The sequence below is a fragment of the Eublepharis macularius genome, chromosome 11, assembly GCF_028583425.1.
Source record: "Eublepharis macularius isolate TG4126 chromosome 11, MPM_Emac_v1.0, whole genome shotgun sequence".
Lineage (NCBI taxonomy): Eukaryota > Metazoa > Chordata > Lepidosauria > Squamata > Eublepharidae > Eublepharis > Eublepharis macularius.
This window is the reverse complement of record NC_072800.1, coordinates 1,131,925-1,148,069: the sequence shown is the minus strand read 5'-3', so window position 1 is coordinate 1,148,069 and position 16,145 is coordinate 1,131,925. Positions and strand designations below refer to the sequence as shown.

The window sequence follows — 16,145 nt, the reverse complement described above, 5'->3', positions numbered from 1 at the left end:
GAGTCGCAATGTTAGCCGGGAAGCTGAGCTTTAGAGACAGGAAGGCTTTGTTAATTTCCCTTCTCTGCAGAGCCAGGGAGATCCCTGCTCAGAGGGTTTGTTAATTTCCTCTTTGCCTCCGGCAGGCTCTGTCAGTTCCCCCTCCCCTTCTAAGAGAGCCCACTCCTCGCTTGAAGCCAGCTGGGTGACCTTGGGCCAGTCACAGCTCTCTCAGAGCTCTCTCAGCCCCACCCACCTCACAGGGTGTTTGTCGTTGTGGGGATAATAATGGCATACTTTGTAAACTGCTCTGAGTGGGCATTAAGTCTTCCTAAAGGGTGGTATATAAATTGAATGTTGTTATTATTATTATTATCATCATCACTGCACACCCTTAATTTCAGTTGTTCAAGTAAAATCTGAATGTTGATGAATTTGCGCTCCCTCCTTTTCCACTGGTCTGCTGCTCACTGACAGAAGCGATCTGTCTCAAAGGGAGAAAAGCGGACGCTTTTTAAAAGCTGCGCACCGTCCCCCGTGTCCAGAGTTCAGTTCTTCATTAGCAACACACCCAGAAGCAGCTTTACGAGGCTGGAGAGGTCATGCGGGGAAAGCTTTTCCGGGGAGACCACGGGGGGGGGGGGGGCGGGGAAGGAGACCTAATTTCCTAGCAAAAAGAAACCACGAGTGTTGAGAGCTGGTGCAGAGTCTCCCCCGAAAGCTCTCATGCTCAGGCCTAAAGGTCTCTCCCACATTTTGGTCATCTCCAGGGCCAGTGCCGACTTCAGCAGCCTCAGCCCTGTTTTAACAGCACGGCTAAGCAGGCAGCAGCAGCAGCAACAGGAGCAGGCCTCGTGCTTCTTGCTGCCTTTCAGTCCTGAGGACAGAACCTCCCGGCCAGGCCTTGGCACCACCCATGAATTGTTAGGCTGACAGCAATGGTAAATGCGGTTAACCAAAACCACCGCTGAACCCGTATCTAAACCTGCACCGGCTCACGTTCCCCATTTTACGCTTCAAAAACAGCGCGCGCTTTCCAAGGCGGTACCTCCATCACTGTTTCCTTCATCTGTTATGATATCCAACAGTCTCTCAAACGCATTTTCAAAAGCAACTATTTTCTGGATGGCTGCGTTGCTTTTTGTCAGCTGTTGGAGTAACAAGACACCCTGTGGAAGAAAAACACAAACATGACCAACCAGACTTCCCTACAGGACGCCTTTCCTTAAAAGAGGACATGGCCCATCGGCACTGGGCAGACCACAGGGAGGGCATGGATTTGTTGCGGACCCTCTCGAAAGCCCTCTGAAAAGAAGAACGTTTCCTTTTTATTAAGATATATAACACGATATATAAAAACGATTCGTTGATAGTTACATTTGGTAAATTCCTTAACTTTGTTACAGTGAATCTTTCTCATGTTTATCTGCTACATGGTACTAAAGAGACTAGAATACACTTAAAAGCAAACCTGTAAATATACTGCATATAATGCTTTGGCAGTGGCTCAGGGGCAGACACAGACCAAACAGCAGGCGCATACTTCGAAACCCACACGGCCCACTGCAGGTGCTTCGCACTGTTGCCCCCCCCCCACGTACACACAGGCATCTGTCACCCAGGAGGCCTCTGGAGCACTCTGCCCTGATGCGCCGGACAAGGGCCACCGGCACACACCCGTCTCCGTTCCAGACGACACTCCCCTTCCTTAAAAGGTTAGGAACAGCCACACATAACAGGGGAAATAAGGAAGGCCCCCCAGGCCCTGGAGGGAGTCAAGGCAGCCTTGTCAAGGGTCCTCTCTAGGGTGCCTGCAACTGCTGCACTCCCCTCCGCGAAAGCCAAATTAACCAAACGCACCCAGAATGGAAGCAGGTAGCCTGAGTAGTAGCCAAGAGAACAGGGCATTCACGATCCCAGTCCAGCCCTCTCCCATACTTATCCTTTGTCCATGTTTTGCTTAACAAATCCCCCCCCCCGAAGCCAGCCCCCCTCCCTGTAGCTCTACCCAAACCCAGATTTTTCCAGCCCAAATTCAAAACCCCAAGAGTCTGCAGGACCTACACTATAAAACATGCTGTTTCACTCAGCAATTTTGATTCAGGCACCCTTGGGAACCAGGCACCGTCTCTCTATACCAAGGACCATTTCTCCACTCACGATCTTCAAGGACTTCTGGAACAACTGCTTAGTTGTGCATGTGCTCCGTACCTCTGCTTTTTCTTTTACGCTGTCTCATTTATTACCCTTCTGTTGCTGTCTTCCACTAGCCAGTGAAGACTTCCGTTTTACTTGGCAATTCCTCAGTGATCTCTCCTCCCTCCTCAATGTTTTAAGTGTTGTTATCTCTTGTATTTAAGTTCCAGTTTTAAATTGTTTTAATGATGTATTTATGTGATGGTTTTAATCGCTTTTCAAATAAGATTTTAACTTGTATGTTTTAATTTGTTAGCTGCACTGGGGACCCCATGAAGGCAAAAAGGCAAGGTAAAACTCTTCTAAATAAAACAAAACAAAAGCATATGGTTTCAATGCCCTTTGCCTTTTCCCACTTCTGGGAAACGCAGTCTCCAGTCTGACCGGTGTACACACTGCCTTCGGCTCCTGGCAAAGGACACAGGCTGCTGAAGGAGCTCAACAGAAGGGCTGCCCCCAGGCACCTGGAGCAGCTTGCGTGACTTGGGAGGGAGGTGTGTTTTCTTCTGCCGCTGGCAAGTTGCTTCATGGGGAAAAGACAAGCAGCTGTCTTTAAAGCTTGACAATTCCCCGTTCTCTACTTACGTCGTTCCGTATCACCTCTCTAGAATCTGCTAGCAGGTCCATCAGCCTTGAGACACCTGAAAGAGAAAGCCGTGCAGAAGATCCATTAGGCCTAGGAAGCCGCCTGACACAGAGCCAGGCCACTGGCCCTCCGGCCCGGAACTGCCTCGCTGGCGGCAGCACTCGAATCTCAGGCGGAAGGAGCCCTTTTGCCCAGTTTCTAAATGAGAAGGGCAAGGATCCCTTGGCAAGTCTGTTGCGACAGCAACTCTTGAGCTGGATGCTGACATCCAGAGGAGGTACAAGAGCGACGGGTATCACCTTCTATCCCTATGCCCCCGTTCCCGGCAACCCCGCTTACCCATAGGGCTGACCAGTATGATCTGCTGCACTTGGGGACCCTGCTGCTTCAGCAGCACTGTGAGAAGCTTCACTCCAGGCCACCGGACGTGGAAATCAAACTCCTGTGAACATACAAGGCGTCCCATTAGCTCTAAAGAGCTGCCGTATTTTACTACCAACACTGTTCAGAACCAGTCCTACACAACAGAATTAGAGCTGGACTGATCACATCGAGCTGTGTGGTCAGATCACTGGATCAGGATCTGGGCAACCCCCGGCCTGAATCCCCACTCGGCCACTGAAGCCTGCTGGGTGGCCTTGAGCCAGTCCCACTCCCAGGCTAAAGTGCAGGCGGGGAGAACGTTGTAAGCCACTTCGGGTCCTCATTTGACTGGGTATAAAAGAAGGACATACAGAGCAACTGCCGCCTTCCCCTGCCAACACACAGCTCGTGAGTCTCCCAGGCACTTGCCCGTTCTGAGCCTAGGAAATACTCACTTCTAAATAAGTCAGCAGAAGAGTGACATTTTCTTGCTGCTTAATGAAAATTTCTGTAAATTGACTTCCAAGGTCTTCTGTTTGCTTCTGTGAATTTTCATCTGTACAGTAAAAAAAACCATCATTTCAATTCAGCCTTGAAGCAATGTTAATGTTTTTTGTCAATGGCAATTTGCATCAAATAAAGTATAGTGGAATTTAAGTTTAAATACACCCTTTCTACAAGGCTACTGAAGCTAAACGCAGACATCATGCCTTCAGGAGAACGTTCCGGTCTTGGAGGGAGTTATACTTCCCTTGAAAAGCCAGGTTTGCAGCTTGGGGGTGCTGCTCGGCGCAGCAGTCACCCCGGAAAGACCGGGCAGCTGTGTGGTGCAGAGTGCTTTCCCCCAGCTTCGGCTGCTGCGCCAGCTGCACCCCTTCCTGGCTCAGTCAGGTCTAGCTGCAGCGATCTGTGTCTTAGCTACATCTAGACTGGACTGCTGCGATGCACTCCACTTGGGGCGACCCTGGAAGAGGGCTCAGGAAGTGCCGCTAGCGCAGAACTCTATTTGGCTAGACTGCTGGTTGGGGCCAGCTCTCAGAAGCACGTGATCCTAATTTTACAGCAATTATACCGGCCACTAATCCGCTCCCACGCACAATTCAAGGTGTTCGTTTTAGCCTTTAAGGCCCTACATATTTGGGGACCAGGCTACCTGAAGGACCATCTTCTCCCATGTGACTGCCTGGGCATTAAGGTAACGGAAAGAGCCCTCCGTGCCTGTCCCATCAGCTACAGGGGCTCACTTGGTGGTGCACGTGGCAGAGGAGCTTTCCAGTGGCAGCCCCACAATTACGGCACAGCATCACAAGGGGGGCACACCTGGCCCCCTCACTGCCGATCTTCAGGAGGTAGCTGAAGACAAATTTATTTATGACTGCTTTTAATTAATTTTATTTAATATTTACTGGCACTTCTAATTTGTGTTTTTAAACTTTGTTTTATTCATTTTAAGATTTTATTTATACTGTAAGCTGCCTTGAGTTCCTGCAAGGTAGAAAGGTGACTAACAAAGGTTTTAAATAAATGTAAGATACTGTTCTGCATTCCCAGGCCTCAGCTGTGACCCCTCACCTGTACAACCAGGGGAGGACACCTATGGTTTTTCCCTTGGCCGCCCCCACATGTATCCCTCATCAGCGGTGTTACAGTGCTGCGTGTACCACCCACCAGGCTCCTGAGTCAGGTCTTCATGGACCCCTCCCTGGTCGTCCCTTCAGCGGGATGATGGCCCTTCCCGACTCCCTCGCCCAACATTAGAGGTCCTTTGCCTCCCTGGCGTTCCTAGGGACCCCCTCCAGCCCCCCCCCCTTTCAGGGCTTCTTCTTTGGAGCTTCAGTCAATCAGCTCCTGCCTCTGCCACTGTCCTCCCTCTTGCCCTTGGGGGCAGCCTCTACTTTGTCATCTTGGTTGCTGATTGCTGCTTTGTCCCAGGGCCCTGACCCGGATAGCCCAGGGGGGCCTGATCTCATCAGATCTCAGACGCTAAGCAGGGCTGGCCTTGATTACTAATTGGATGGGGGACCTCCAACAAACACCAGGACAGCAGAGGCCGGCAATGGCAAACCACCTCTGTTATTCCCTAGCCTTGAAAACCCCACCGGGGGGGGGGGGGTCCACCGTAAGTCAGCTGTGACTTGACAGTACTTTCCACACACACACTTCTTCCCAGGAGTTCAGCCTTACCCATCCCTGTTTAGGTCAAGCACAAAGGGCTTCCTTCCCCCCGCTTAGTGCGCATGTCATGTTTAAATCCCCTGATGCACAGCCCTGGTCCTGCCCCATTGCCCTTCTGGCCCCCCTGTGCTTACCTCCAGGAGGGCCACTGGGAGCCTGGAGAAGCCGGGGGGCATCTGCAGAGACAGCTCGGCTGCAGGGGCTGCCAGGCAGGCTGTCTGGATCCCAGATAGGCCGCATGGTGCTCACTGAGCCGGCCAGGCTGCCGGGCCCATCACACACTCCTTCCCTAAAGTAGTGCTAGTGCCCTGCCCTCCGCTGTGCGTGCGGTCACTTTTTGTGATAGAAAGTCCGCGTTAGAGCACAGACGCCTGGCCCTACGCATTATCTTGAAGGAGTGCGGTTGCAGTGCGACACCCAGCACTGTACTCTCTCATTGTGCTGGCCTTGATCTTACATCCATTTCAGTGCTGCACGGTCTGTTACGAGGGCGAACAGACAGTAGTGCAATGATGTCACAGCCCGTTTTATCACAAGTGTCCCTTTTTCTAGCACCAAATATGTCTGTTCTCTTCAGAATAACCTGCAACTCAAACAGGTGAGCGGATACCCCCTCCCAGTTGCTCTTGGGCTACCATCACCCCAAGGCCCACTTCAGAAGCATCACTGTAGACTATAAAAGGTTCAAGAAATCTAGACCCTCAAGGACTGGAGTGTGTGTGTGTAGGTTAGAGAGGATTCACACCACCTGGTCCAGCTCTCTTTGATGGCAGGGCCCCCGGGGCACTGGTTCACAGACCCCTTCTGCAGGACTTCTGACAAAGGGGATGTCTCTGTGGCAAAACTGGGGACAAACCAGCTATAATACACCACTAGACCTAATAACTGTCAGGCTTGTTCTTTTGTTCTAGGACTTGGCTGTTATTGCAAGGCCTTTCACTCTTGCTGTGGACTGGCTGCACCCTCCCTGCTACCTGCTATATGGCCCAGGTATTGTAGGGACCCTTGGGCTAATACACATTTCCAGAGGTTAAGATGTAGCGCCTGCTATTCACGCGAACACAGTCTCCAGATGCCAGAGCCTTTCAGTCCAGGGCCAGCCACAGATAATATCATCTGTGCAGGCTGCAGCATAGTGCTACTGCGGGGTCTGAACACCCAATCTAACAGTGCAGAAACGTGGGCGCTGCTCGTGTTGCCTAAAGGGCACAGTCACAGACTGTGATACAAGCCCCAGGCTCTCTTCTGTCTGTCTTGGGCTCGAAGGGGGACATGCCAGTAGTCCTTGATCACACCCAGGGTCATTAATTAGCAGGATCCCCCCAGCATTGCAAGAGCTGGGGCATCCGCTGCATTGGACAGGCATCAGTGTGGGAGATCTTGCTGACACCCTTGAACACCAGATACAGCCGCAGAGATCTGTTCAGTCTGAGTACTGGTACACAATGGGGTCCTGTCATAGAACAAGTGATAACAGGAGGCTCAATGATTCCAGCATCCAACGCCTCCAGCAGAGGTTTCCAGGACTTGCATAGCAAAAGCTGCAACTGCTTTCTTACTGCCTCCCCCAATTCAGTTTCAATGGGGTGTCCCGCTACTGTTGTTTGATCTGGGCAAGGTAAAAACAGGTTCTGGTGCCTCCTCAACAGACACAGGAGCTCTGGGCTTTGAAGGGCTGCAAGGCAGGTCTTCTGGTATATCTGACTTTTTGGCCCTTCCCTGTCCTCAGAACAGTATCTGCTCCCCACCAGCCCTTCAAGAGGTTTATGAGTAGCAGCTTTGTATAGGCTCTGGGGCGCCCCATCCCTACCCAACAGACATTGGTTCCATGGCATCCCACCACCAAGAAGGGATCCACCCAGGGAGCTTCACCCTTTTGTCTGAGCACATGTGCTCTAACCAGTATCTGATCTCCTTCAACCAGCTCCCAAGGTTTGGACTGCCTGTCACGGTCCTATTTTTGTCAATCTCAGGCCTTAGCGAGATGTTGTTGGTCCTACCCCTGGGCCTCTTGTAGAGATTGCTGGAGCTCCAGCACATACGTCTCCCCACCTCCAGTCCTGGTTCCGCTAGAAGGCTGCCCTATTGTTTGGCCAAGATGGCCATGGGTCCAGATGCCCACCTACCAGGCGGAAGGGAACATCCCTGACTGTAAACATCAAGGGGCGTAACATCCTATCCCGCTCTGCTTGTTTCTCCCCTATGCAGTTCTGCAGCATATAGTTTAAGGTCTGATTAAACTGCTCCACCAAACTGTATGTTTGAGGGTGATACACTGAAGTTCAACGATGCTCAATTCCCAGCGATCGGGAGAGCTGCTGGAAAAGAGACGACCTGAAACTGCGGCCTCGATCATTCTCCTCATCAGAGGTCACTCTTGGCCAAAAGGAACACTCCCAGGCCTTACTGTACCTGAGGTGCCCTCCGCCGGCTTTGTAAAGTCAACACTAGAGGCTGAGCCCTTCGTCGCAGGATGAGTAGCCTCACTTCACCACCTCCCGCTTCTCAGCTCTTACCCCATCCAGGAAATCATCTTCAGCCTGACGGGCAGAACTGTGGCTCTCCTGTCCCGGATCGAGTCCGCCATCTCAGCCTGCAGACTCAACTCCAGCAGGGTGACCCCCACTGTCTTTGTCCGCAACAGCTAAGAAGTCCTCCATACCCCGCAAAGAGGCAACTCCTATTACTACGGCTCTCTAGTGAGGATACTTTTGCCGAATCAGGAGTGGCACCAGTAAGGCGTCCACCACAGCTACAGCCACCGTAACGATAAAATGGCCCACTTGTATCTTTGCCTGTCCCGTCTCCCAGCTTTCCTGGGTCCTACGCAGCAGTGTGTCGCCTGCGTTTTCCCCCTTGCAATATTTGGTGGCACCAATGTCTGCCGGGCTATTGGGACCACACTTGCCCTAACCTACAGAGCCAGGATGCTTTGTTCAAATAACTGGGCCTGCATTATCACGTCACCTCCACAGGTATTTCAATGGCTTGGATTACTGAGAATATCAGGTCACGTTCCTTTGATAATGCCCCCTCTGCCCACACATGAAGCATGGCCCCCGGACAGGGCTTTGTTCCTGAGGTTCCTTCATCATGGCCCTTGCTTTTGTGGAGTGACCCACCTCCACAGCTCTGTTTTGCTTTTCACCCTTCACCTTGCTCACACAGTTGGCCCAGGGCATCTGGGTCCCCAGCCGCTCCAGCCCTCCCAGGCTCCACAAAGGGCAGGATCCTACTCAGGCTCTACCCCGTTCACTGAGGGCACCCCCACATGTGTTTTGATGAGGCCCTGGGCCACCCCCTTTCGTGCTGCCCCTGGTGCCTCTTTGCCTTCCACTTCTCCAGCTGTGCATACTGCCTCTGCTGCCCCAAAATCACCAAGTGACTGGGCTAGGTTGTCCAAGGAGGTGAGCTACGGAGAGAGAGCCCAAGAGAAGCAGGCAATAGGCATTGCTGCCAGCAGCTGCTCCATCACCACCTTGTCCGCCACTTTATTATGGTCTGGTGGAGTGCAAGGGCTTCCTTCTCCGCTGCTTGCTCCACCCAATCTGTTTAAATCCCGTCGCCCAGGCCTATCTCACCAAGTCACCGATGACCGGATGCCCCTTCCAGCCCACCTGCGCCTACTTCCAGGCAGGCTGTTCAGAGCTCAGAAAGGCCACAAGACTCCCGCTGAGCCAGCCAGGCTGTCAGGGCCACCACAAAGTAATACGCTATTTTTTAGAGTATGCGCTCTTTTTATGGCATTCAAGGAAACTCACAAATAATAAGTATCTTTTCATTGTATTTACATGATTCATACTCCACCCTTCTCACTGAGACTCAAGGCGGATTACGGAGTGCGAGTTAGTACAGTCAATTTCAAGAACGTTTCAATGAAAGGGTCTATAAATGCAAATTTGCAAGGATTTAAAACCACTGGTTGCTTCTTCTTGCTCCCAATTGCTAAGTATGTTTTGAGGCTCTGGACGTTAAGCAAGAGGAGTGGTCTGGAGTTGAGCTTGTGGGGGAGGCTGACATGGTAGCATGATGTTAAACACCAGCAGGTCGCAAAAGAGCTATAAAAACCTAGAAAAGGAAGACCCAGGGGAGAGGAGAAACCGTCTCAAGGCGGTTCTCACTAAGGTCCCTGGAAATGACAGCGATGGCACCAGCCAACTATCAGGAGGAAGTGCCACAGATGGGTCACCTACTGGTATACAAAAGTGGAAGGCACCTGGTTGAGGCCTTCTGATTATTGTAACAGACAGGCATGTCCCTACGGGAGAAGGCAGCCCTCGTTCAGACAGATGAGGAGGCCCCGAATGCTCAGGGACACCGAGGCCCACACATCACTACTGGGAACAAACTGGAAGTCAGTAAACATCACTGAGTGAGGAGGACCAGAGAAACGGGCTCAGGGTCACTGAGCTCGGACGAGTTGGAAGCTCTGCTGAACTCTCTTCAAAGCCAGCCCCACAAACTAAGTATGATAACACCCCAGCTTGAAAGTTACTAACACGTGGAAACTTGCGGCCGGAGATGTAAATGACTGGAAGCAGTAATACCCCCCACCCCCACTCAATGGAAAAACGGGGACATTTTGGAGTGCACCAAAAAAGCCTATTCCAACCCCCCCCCCCCTTTGGAATGAACCATGAAATGCTTTTTCAGACAAGCTTTTATTAACCCAACGTGTACAACACAAAGAAGTCTGACGATGTTGGGGGGGGGCGGTGGCGGGGGGGGGCACCAAAAAACCTGCTGGGCAACAGACTTCTTTCTTTTGGAAGGAGTGAAACCAGTTAAGGCTGCACAGCTCTCTCTTACTTCAGTAGTCACCACGTTTGCAATGTTGCTTGCAGAAGACTAAGACATTTATACTTTTAAATTCCGTAAATACACCAACATAACCACATAAGCTCCATTATAAACTATGTATGATGTTGTTTAACCAGGAAATAAGAGTTTGGTTTGATACAAAGGTCAGTTTTGCATGCCTTTCAATTCTCCCCAGATTTCTGTTCTTTCTCCATGGCTTCAAAATTTCTAGAAGTTTTCCACCTGTACCTGTAGCAAGTTCATTCTAGAGGAAAAAGGGCACTTTGTAGCCGTGTCCCACAACAAAATAGGCTGCACATCTCAGTGCCTGTTGAGCTGCCATGGAAATTCAAAACAGCATCCAAAAGGCCTCTTGCAAGAATTCAAGCATCACTCTGAGAGGTCAGCCCATCCTAACAGGTGCCAGGGCCTGGGCTGACAGGCAGGCCGGACGACCCTAAACCCAAACCTGCAACACTAACGCAATCCTCACCCAGGCTCTAAACTATGACTCACAGTCCCACCCAGAAGAGGGCTCCGCCCACAACCTTACGCCACCCCATTCGGACCCAAGGCCTCACCGCTCTTCCATGCCCCCCCTCTTCCCCTAAGACAGAGATACACCTCTGCCTGGGGTGGCAATGTTTGGGCACCCTATACTTCATCCTTGCACCCCTTTCTCTGGCAACCTGCACTCCAAGAAATATTCAACGTTAAATGTGGAGGAACCTGCCCAATGCTGGACTGGCAGACAACCCAAACCAGCAACACTAGCCCTGCAATCCCTCACCAGTCACCCACACTGGACTTCCACTTTTGTCAAAAACAAACAGCATCTTCTATCCTACAGAAGGCTTGAGTTACATTGAGATCTTTTTTAAAGAAATGCTACCAGGAAAAATTACTGGCCAGGTTCTGGTTAGCCCTCGCCTACAGTATTGTATTCAGTTTGGGGCATCACATTTTCAGAAGGATACAGACAAGCTGGAACACGTCTAGAGGAGGGCAACGAAGATGGTGAGGGGTCTGGAGACCAAGTCCTAGGAGGAAAGGCTGAAGGAGCTCGGTATGTTTGGCCTGGAGAGGAGACGACTGAGAGGTGATATGATAACCATCTTCAAGTACTTGAAGGGCTGTCATGTAGAGGACGGCACAGAAGGTCGGACCAGAACCAACAGCTTGAAATTAAATCAAAAGAGTTTTCGGCTAAACATTAGGAAGAACTTCCTGACTGTTACAGCGGTCCCTCAGTGGAACAGGCTTCCTCGGGAGGTGGTGGGCTCTCCTCCTTTGGAGATTTTTAAGCAGAGGCCATCTGGCCATCTGACAGCAATGCTTATTTCTGTGAACCAAGGCAGATCATGAGAAGGAGGGCAGGAAGGGTTACATCAGTGCTTAGTTCTCATGGCCCCTTCTTACCTGCCCAGAGTAAGGCCAATTGCAACCTTGGGGTAAGGTAGCAAATTTTCCCAGCCCAGATCGGCTAGGGATCCTGCTGGAGTTTTGCCATCTTCTGGGCATGGAGTCAGGGCCGCTCTGTGTGTGTGTGTGTGTGTGTGTTATTTGACATGTGATGGAACTTCAGAACTCCTTTAGCTTTTTCATTTTATCCCTTTTAGCTTCTGGAAAAATTCCACAAAGCAGCAGCCCTCGTAGAAAAATGCTGCCCACAATGTAAAGCCACACGGCGCCGCAGAGTCCCACGCGCCAGTCTAATTCTGACCCACTGAGACCATCTTCTCACAGGCTGCTGTCCATTGCAGTTCTATGCAGGGACGTGAGCCAAATTTGGGCCACATAAATGACAGAAATGCAAGATTCAAGCAACTGACACAAAGAAAATCTAATTACTCCAAGGAGACAAGGAAAAGCTGATGTGTGTTTTGTCTCAGTTATGGTTTTGGTCAGACTTGCCCTCCCTAGAAGAATCATTGTGTGGGGAAGGTTTGCACTCAAGCCTCATTCAGAGGTGGGTGAGGCCGGGCGTCGGAGGGCGCAAATTCTCTCTGACAAATTCTTGTTGCAGGCTACCTGCCGCAATGGCTAGAAAAGTGCCTCCATGCTCTATTAAGGATAGAAAAACCAGAAACCAAGCGGCACTGCTGAACCACCAGGAGGTAAATCCCCCCCCTCTTCTCCCTTCATCTCCAAATCTCAGCAGGCCTTCCCTATGGCCACGTCTCGGCTTCCTTGCTCCAGCGGAGATGCTGCTGCATCCTGCAGACAAGCGGCACTGACAGGTACCTCTACCTGACCACACCAGCCTTGGAGGTCTGCACCAAGGATGGACGGTTGCTCGGGGCCCAGCCTCCCAAGTGCCCACGGGCCTAGTGGCTTCGGCTCTCCCCAGGCACTATCCACAACCTGCTCCCCTTCCTGACCGAAGGCACTCTGATTCCAAGGAGCCCCCTCCATCAGATGTAAGTAGGCCCAGGGATCTCCATTCCTGTTTGTATCTGATGAAGGGAGGTTTTACTCTCAAAAACCTGTAGATCCCTGTGGCTCTTCTGTCTTTCAGGTGCTGCTGGACTTGACTCTTACTGCTCTACTGCAGGCCCACCTGAAACTACTGTAAGGAAATAACCTAGAACCTGGGATCTGTCAAGCCTTGTTATATGTTACATTCATATATGGCTGTTATAATTTTCACAATTGCAATATTCCCTGATTCATACAAGTGCACAAAAATTTTGCAATTCTGTCCTCCTTTGATATACTAGACTAGAACGTATGTTGAATTTGGAGGCATCCACATCAAGTAATGATGGGGGATCACACGGATCGGAGGGGGGGGGGTGAGCCCAAAAGTTCCAGGCCAGTTAGTCTAATGTTGCTCCCAAGTAAGTTACTGACAATTATTGTTAAAGATAATACAGAGAGTAATCCCTACTGAACTCAAATCAGCAAGGCTTCTTCAAAGGGAAGTCCTGCTTCACCAACTTTCTGAAAGTCTTTTGAGAGTATCAGCAAGCGTATCAAAACTTTGGACTTACCACGAGGGTTCCTTCTCATCCGTGTAATGGAACGCATCCAGAAGCGGGTCATACCCCCTACTCACTCTGCAGGTAGGGCTGTGCAAATTACTTTTGTACCCCTTCCACATCCAGAGAGGGGACAAGCCCAGCTCATGCTTCAAGTTGAGAGGAATTACTTAACTCTTGCGAAAAACTCATCTTTGAAAAATCATAGCTTTCATCTCCCAGAAAATTCCTCCAGTCACATTGGAAAGAAGAGATATTCCACTCCACCGATGAGAAGAATGCTTGTGGTAAATCCAATGTTTCATCCTCCATCAGTGGTGGACGGTATCCAGAAGCAGAATGCTGAAAAGCTGAGCCATCCCAGGAGGGCAGCCTACGGAATACGGGAGGAATTACCAGGGGCCCACCCCACCTGCCGGAGAACTCTCCTGCCAACGGCTGCGTCCGCAGACCTGCAGGTGTCCAAGCTGCACTGCCTGACAAGGCCACAGCCTGACGTCCAGGTTGCTGGTTCCTGCAACTGAAGCATTGGTAGGCAGAGCCGCTGAGGTGGCTGCTGCCCTAGTGGAATATGATGCGACTCCTTTGGGGGGCAGGTAACTGTTGGGCCTCGGATGCTAAGAAAATGCAGACCGCAATCCACCAGGTGATAGTGGTCCCCACGGAAGACGGGCTGAAGGAAACAAACAGGGAGCCTGTGGTTCTGAAGGACTCCGTGCGGTGTTTGTAAGCCTCTAGTATTCTCCTGTCATCCAGCTTGTGTCATTCCTTCTCATTTGGGTGAACGGCCCGTGGGCAGAAGGATTTCCTGAAAGGCAGCGCTTACCTTTGGGACAAAGGACGGGTCTGTCCTGAGGATTTGGGGGGGGGGGCGCGGTTCCGCGGAGGTGTTCTTGCTGAGTGCGCAGGAGAGGCGGAGGGCATGGGCAGCAGCACCTCTTGATGACTTCTGAGAGTGTTTAGGCATCTTGATTACCCTTGCACCTTGTTAAATCTCAAAGCTTTGTTTTTCTCACCCTTGCTCTCTAGGCACCTTCACTTTTGAAGTGATACGGAAATGCATCCAAAGCTTCAAAAAGGGAGGGGACAAGTTTAAGGAGGCAGGTTTATAACAACTGTCAGCCATATGCAGGGCTTTTTTCCAGCCGGAACGTGGTGGAACTCCGTTCCAGCGGCTCTTGAAAATAATCACGTCCGTGATCAAGACAGTCTTGATGCCCGGCGCAGTCTCTCTCTATGACTCCGAGCCAGACCCTCCCCAAGGCGTGCTGCCGCTTGCACCTGTGGCGAGAGGGAGAGCTCGTCCGCTGTTTGCTCCACCAGGCAGCCTTTGGCAGCTCCTGCCGGGTTTCCTCTGCCAATCGCCTGCACTTCCAGCTTTGCCCGCAGTGCCTCCTGCAGCACCCGCGGAGCTTTCGGCACCAGCGCCTTCTCCCTCCCCACTTGGCGTCTGGTTTCCCAGGAGCCGCAGCTCCTTTCCTCCCAGCCAAACCCTCCCCGCTGCTGAAGGAGGATGGGCAGATTTTGAAAGGCGCCGGGAGGAGGTGGCTTTCGCCGCGGGGCCACCTGCGGAGCTCTCCCTCCTGAGGAAGCGCAGGCCTCAAGGCTGAAGGGCTGCGAGGGGTGGGGAAGGTGAGTGCCTCTCGTCACTGCTGCCCCTTCCCTTGTCTGCCTCTTTCTCCCCAGCAGCTGTTCTGGTCACTCGCCGGGCTTGCCTTGCGAAGACGCCACCTTACATCCCCCAGACAGCCTCTCTGCTTCTTCCTTTTCGGGTTGTGGAGGGAATATTGATGTTTCCTCCAGGGACAAAGAATGCGTCTAAGGAGGAAGTGCTGAGAAAAGGGACTCCTCGGCGTTCAGGAGCCGCGTGGACTCACATGTGGGACAGGGGAAGCTCCCATCCTCGCCACAGGTGGCCTTTCCCGCTGGGCTGGTCTCCCGCTTTCTTTTTCCTACCTGTCACCTGTACATGATTTATTCCATAATGATAAAATGGGCCAGAACATGGGGAGGGGGGGGGGAGGTGTTTGTAGGTTTCCTGTAGCCATGGATGTAATCTAGATCAGATCTTTAAATCTGACCTAAAGTCAGTAGTGTGTCTAAGTTAGCCTGTGGCAAAGACACAGAAATGCAACGCACGCCCCAGTGAAGTTATGGTTTGTAACAGGTTCCGGGATTGATGATGTTTAAGGGAAGTTTCATCCTTCAGCCTGGGAAGATAATTAAAAAGTTGCCTGGGGTTGGAATTTGTTCTCTATCAGGACTCTCTACTAGAGAGAGAGGTATAGCACAGCAGTTGTAAACACTGAGACCTCCAACAAAGATTAGGGTTGCAGAGGCAGACAATGGCAAACCACCTCTGTGAGTCTCTCGCCATGAAAACCCCACCCGGGGGGGGGGTGTCACCATAAGACAGCTATGACTTGAGAGCAGGATGTCATTTCATTTGCATTCATTTCAAAGAATCCCGTGTGCTTCTCCCTCATTTCCCTCTTGAGAGGTCCACCACCTCTTTCCCCAGAAAATGGAAAGCCCTGGCCATATGGAACCTCTATGTTCAGAAGAACATCTCTAAATACCAGCAGATAAGGGGGGGGGCAGATGCTGGCAGTTAAAAGTTCTGGTCACTGCAACGATCCCAAGTTTCTCACACCCTGTGCAACATAGTGACAAACGGAACCTTCTTCAGCAGTAGTTTGCAACCAGAGGGGTGGGACTCTTGGGGAGCCACGGTGTTCATGCAAGGGGTCCACAAATCCATATGCACATTAAGCGTTGCCATTTTGATCTTTCTGTTATTACGTATCTTCTCAACCAATGGATACTAAGAGTACAACTACTATCACATGGTGGGGGTCTATAAGAATTTTTGATTTTAAAAAGGGTTCTTCATACTCAAGACGTTTCGGAATCACTGTTTTAAAACATTAAATTAACCAAAGAGAAATTCTAGGAATATTTTGCATGCACAGCGACAGAACAGCTATTGTAATAGTAAAACAACATTTCAACTCTTAATGCACATAAATATTAAGAAAGTTATTAAGCAGATTATAATTGTACAT

At 51.0% G+C, this 16,145-nt stretch overlaps 1 protein-coding gene across 3 annotated transcripts in view; it reads right to left on the bottom strand.

Moving 5' to 3' along the window:
• The window catches only part of USO1 (USO1 vesicle transport factor), a 92,400-nt gene that overhangs the window by 52,339 nt on the left and 23,916 nt on the right, over nucleotides 1-16,145 (bottom strand). For all 3 annotated transcript variants that reach the window (XM_054991380.1, XM_054991378.1, XM_054991379.1), the window contains exons 5-8: nucleotides 3,580-3,680; nucleotides 3,101-3,203; nucleotides 2,761-2,816; nucleotides 1,028-1,148 (exon numbers count right to left, since the gene is read on the bottom strand). In XM_054991380.1, coding sequence (XP_054847355.1) covers nucleotides 1,028-1,148; nucleotides 2,761-2,816; nucleotides 3,101-3,203; nucleotides 3,580-3,680 — 381 coding nt within the window. The remainder of the gene's footprint in view (nucleotides 1-1,027; nucleotides 1,149-2,760; nucleotides 2,817-3,100; nucleotides 3,204-3,579; nucleotides 3,681-16,145) is intronic.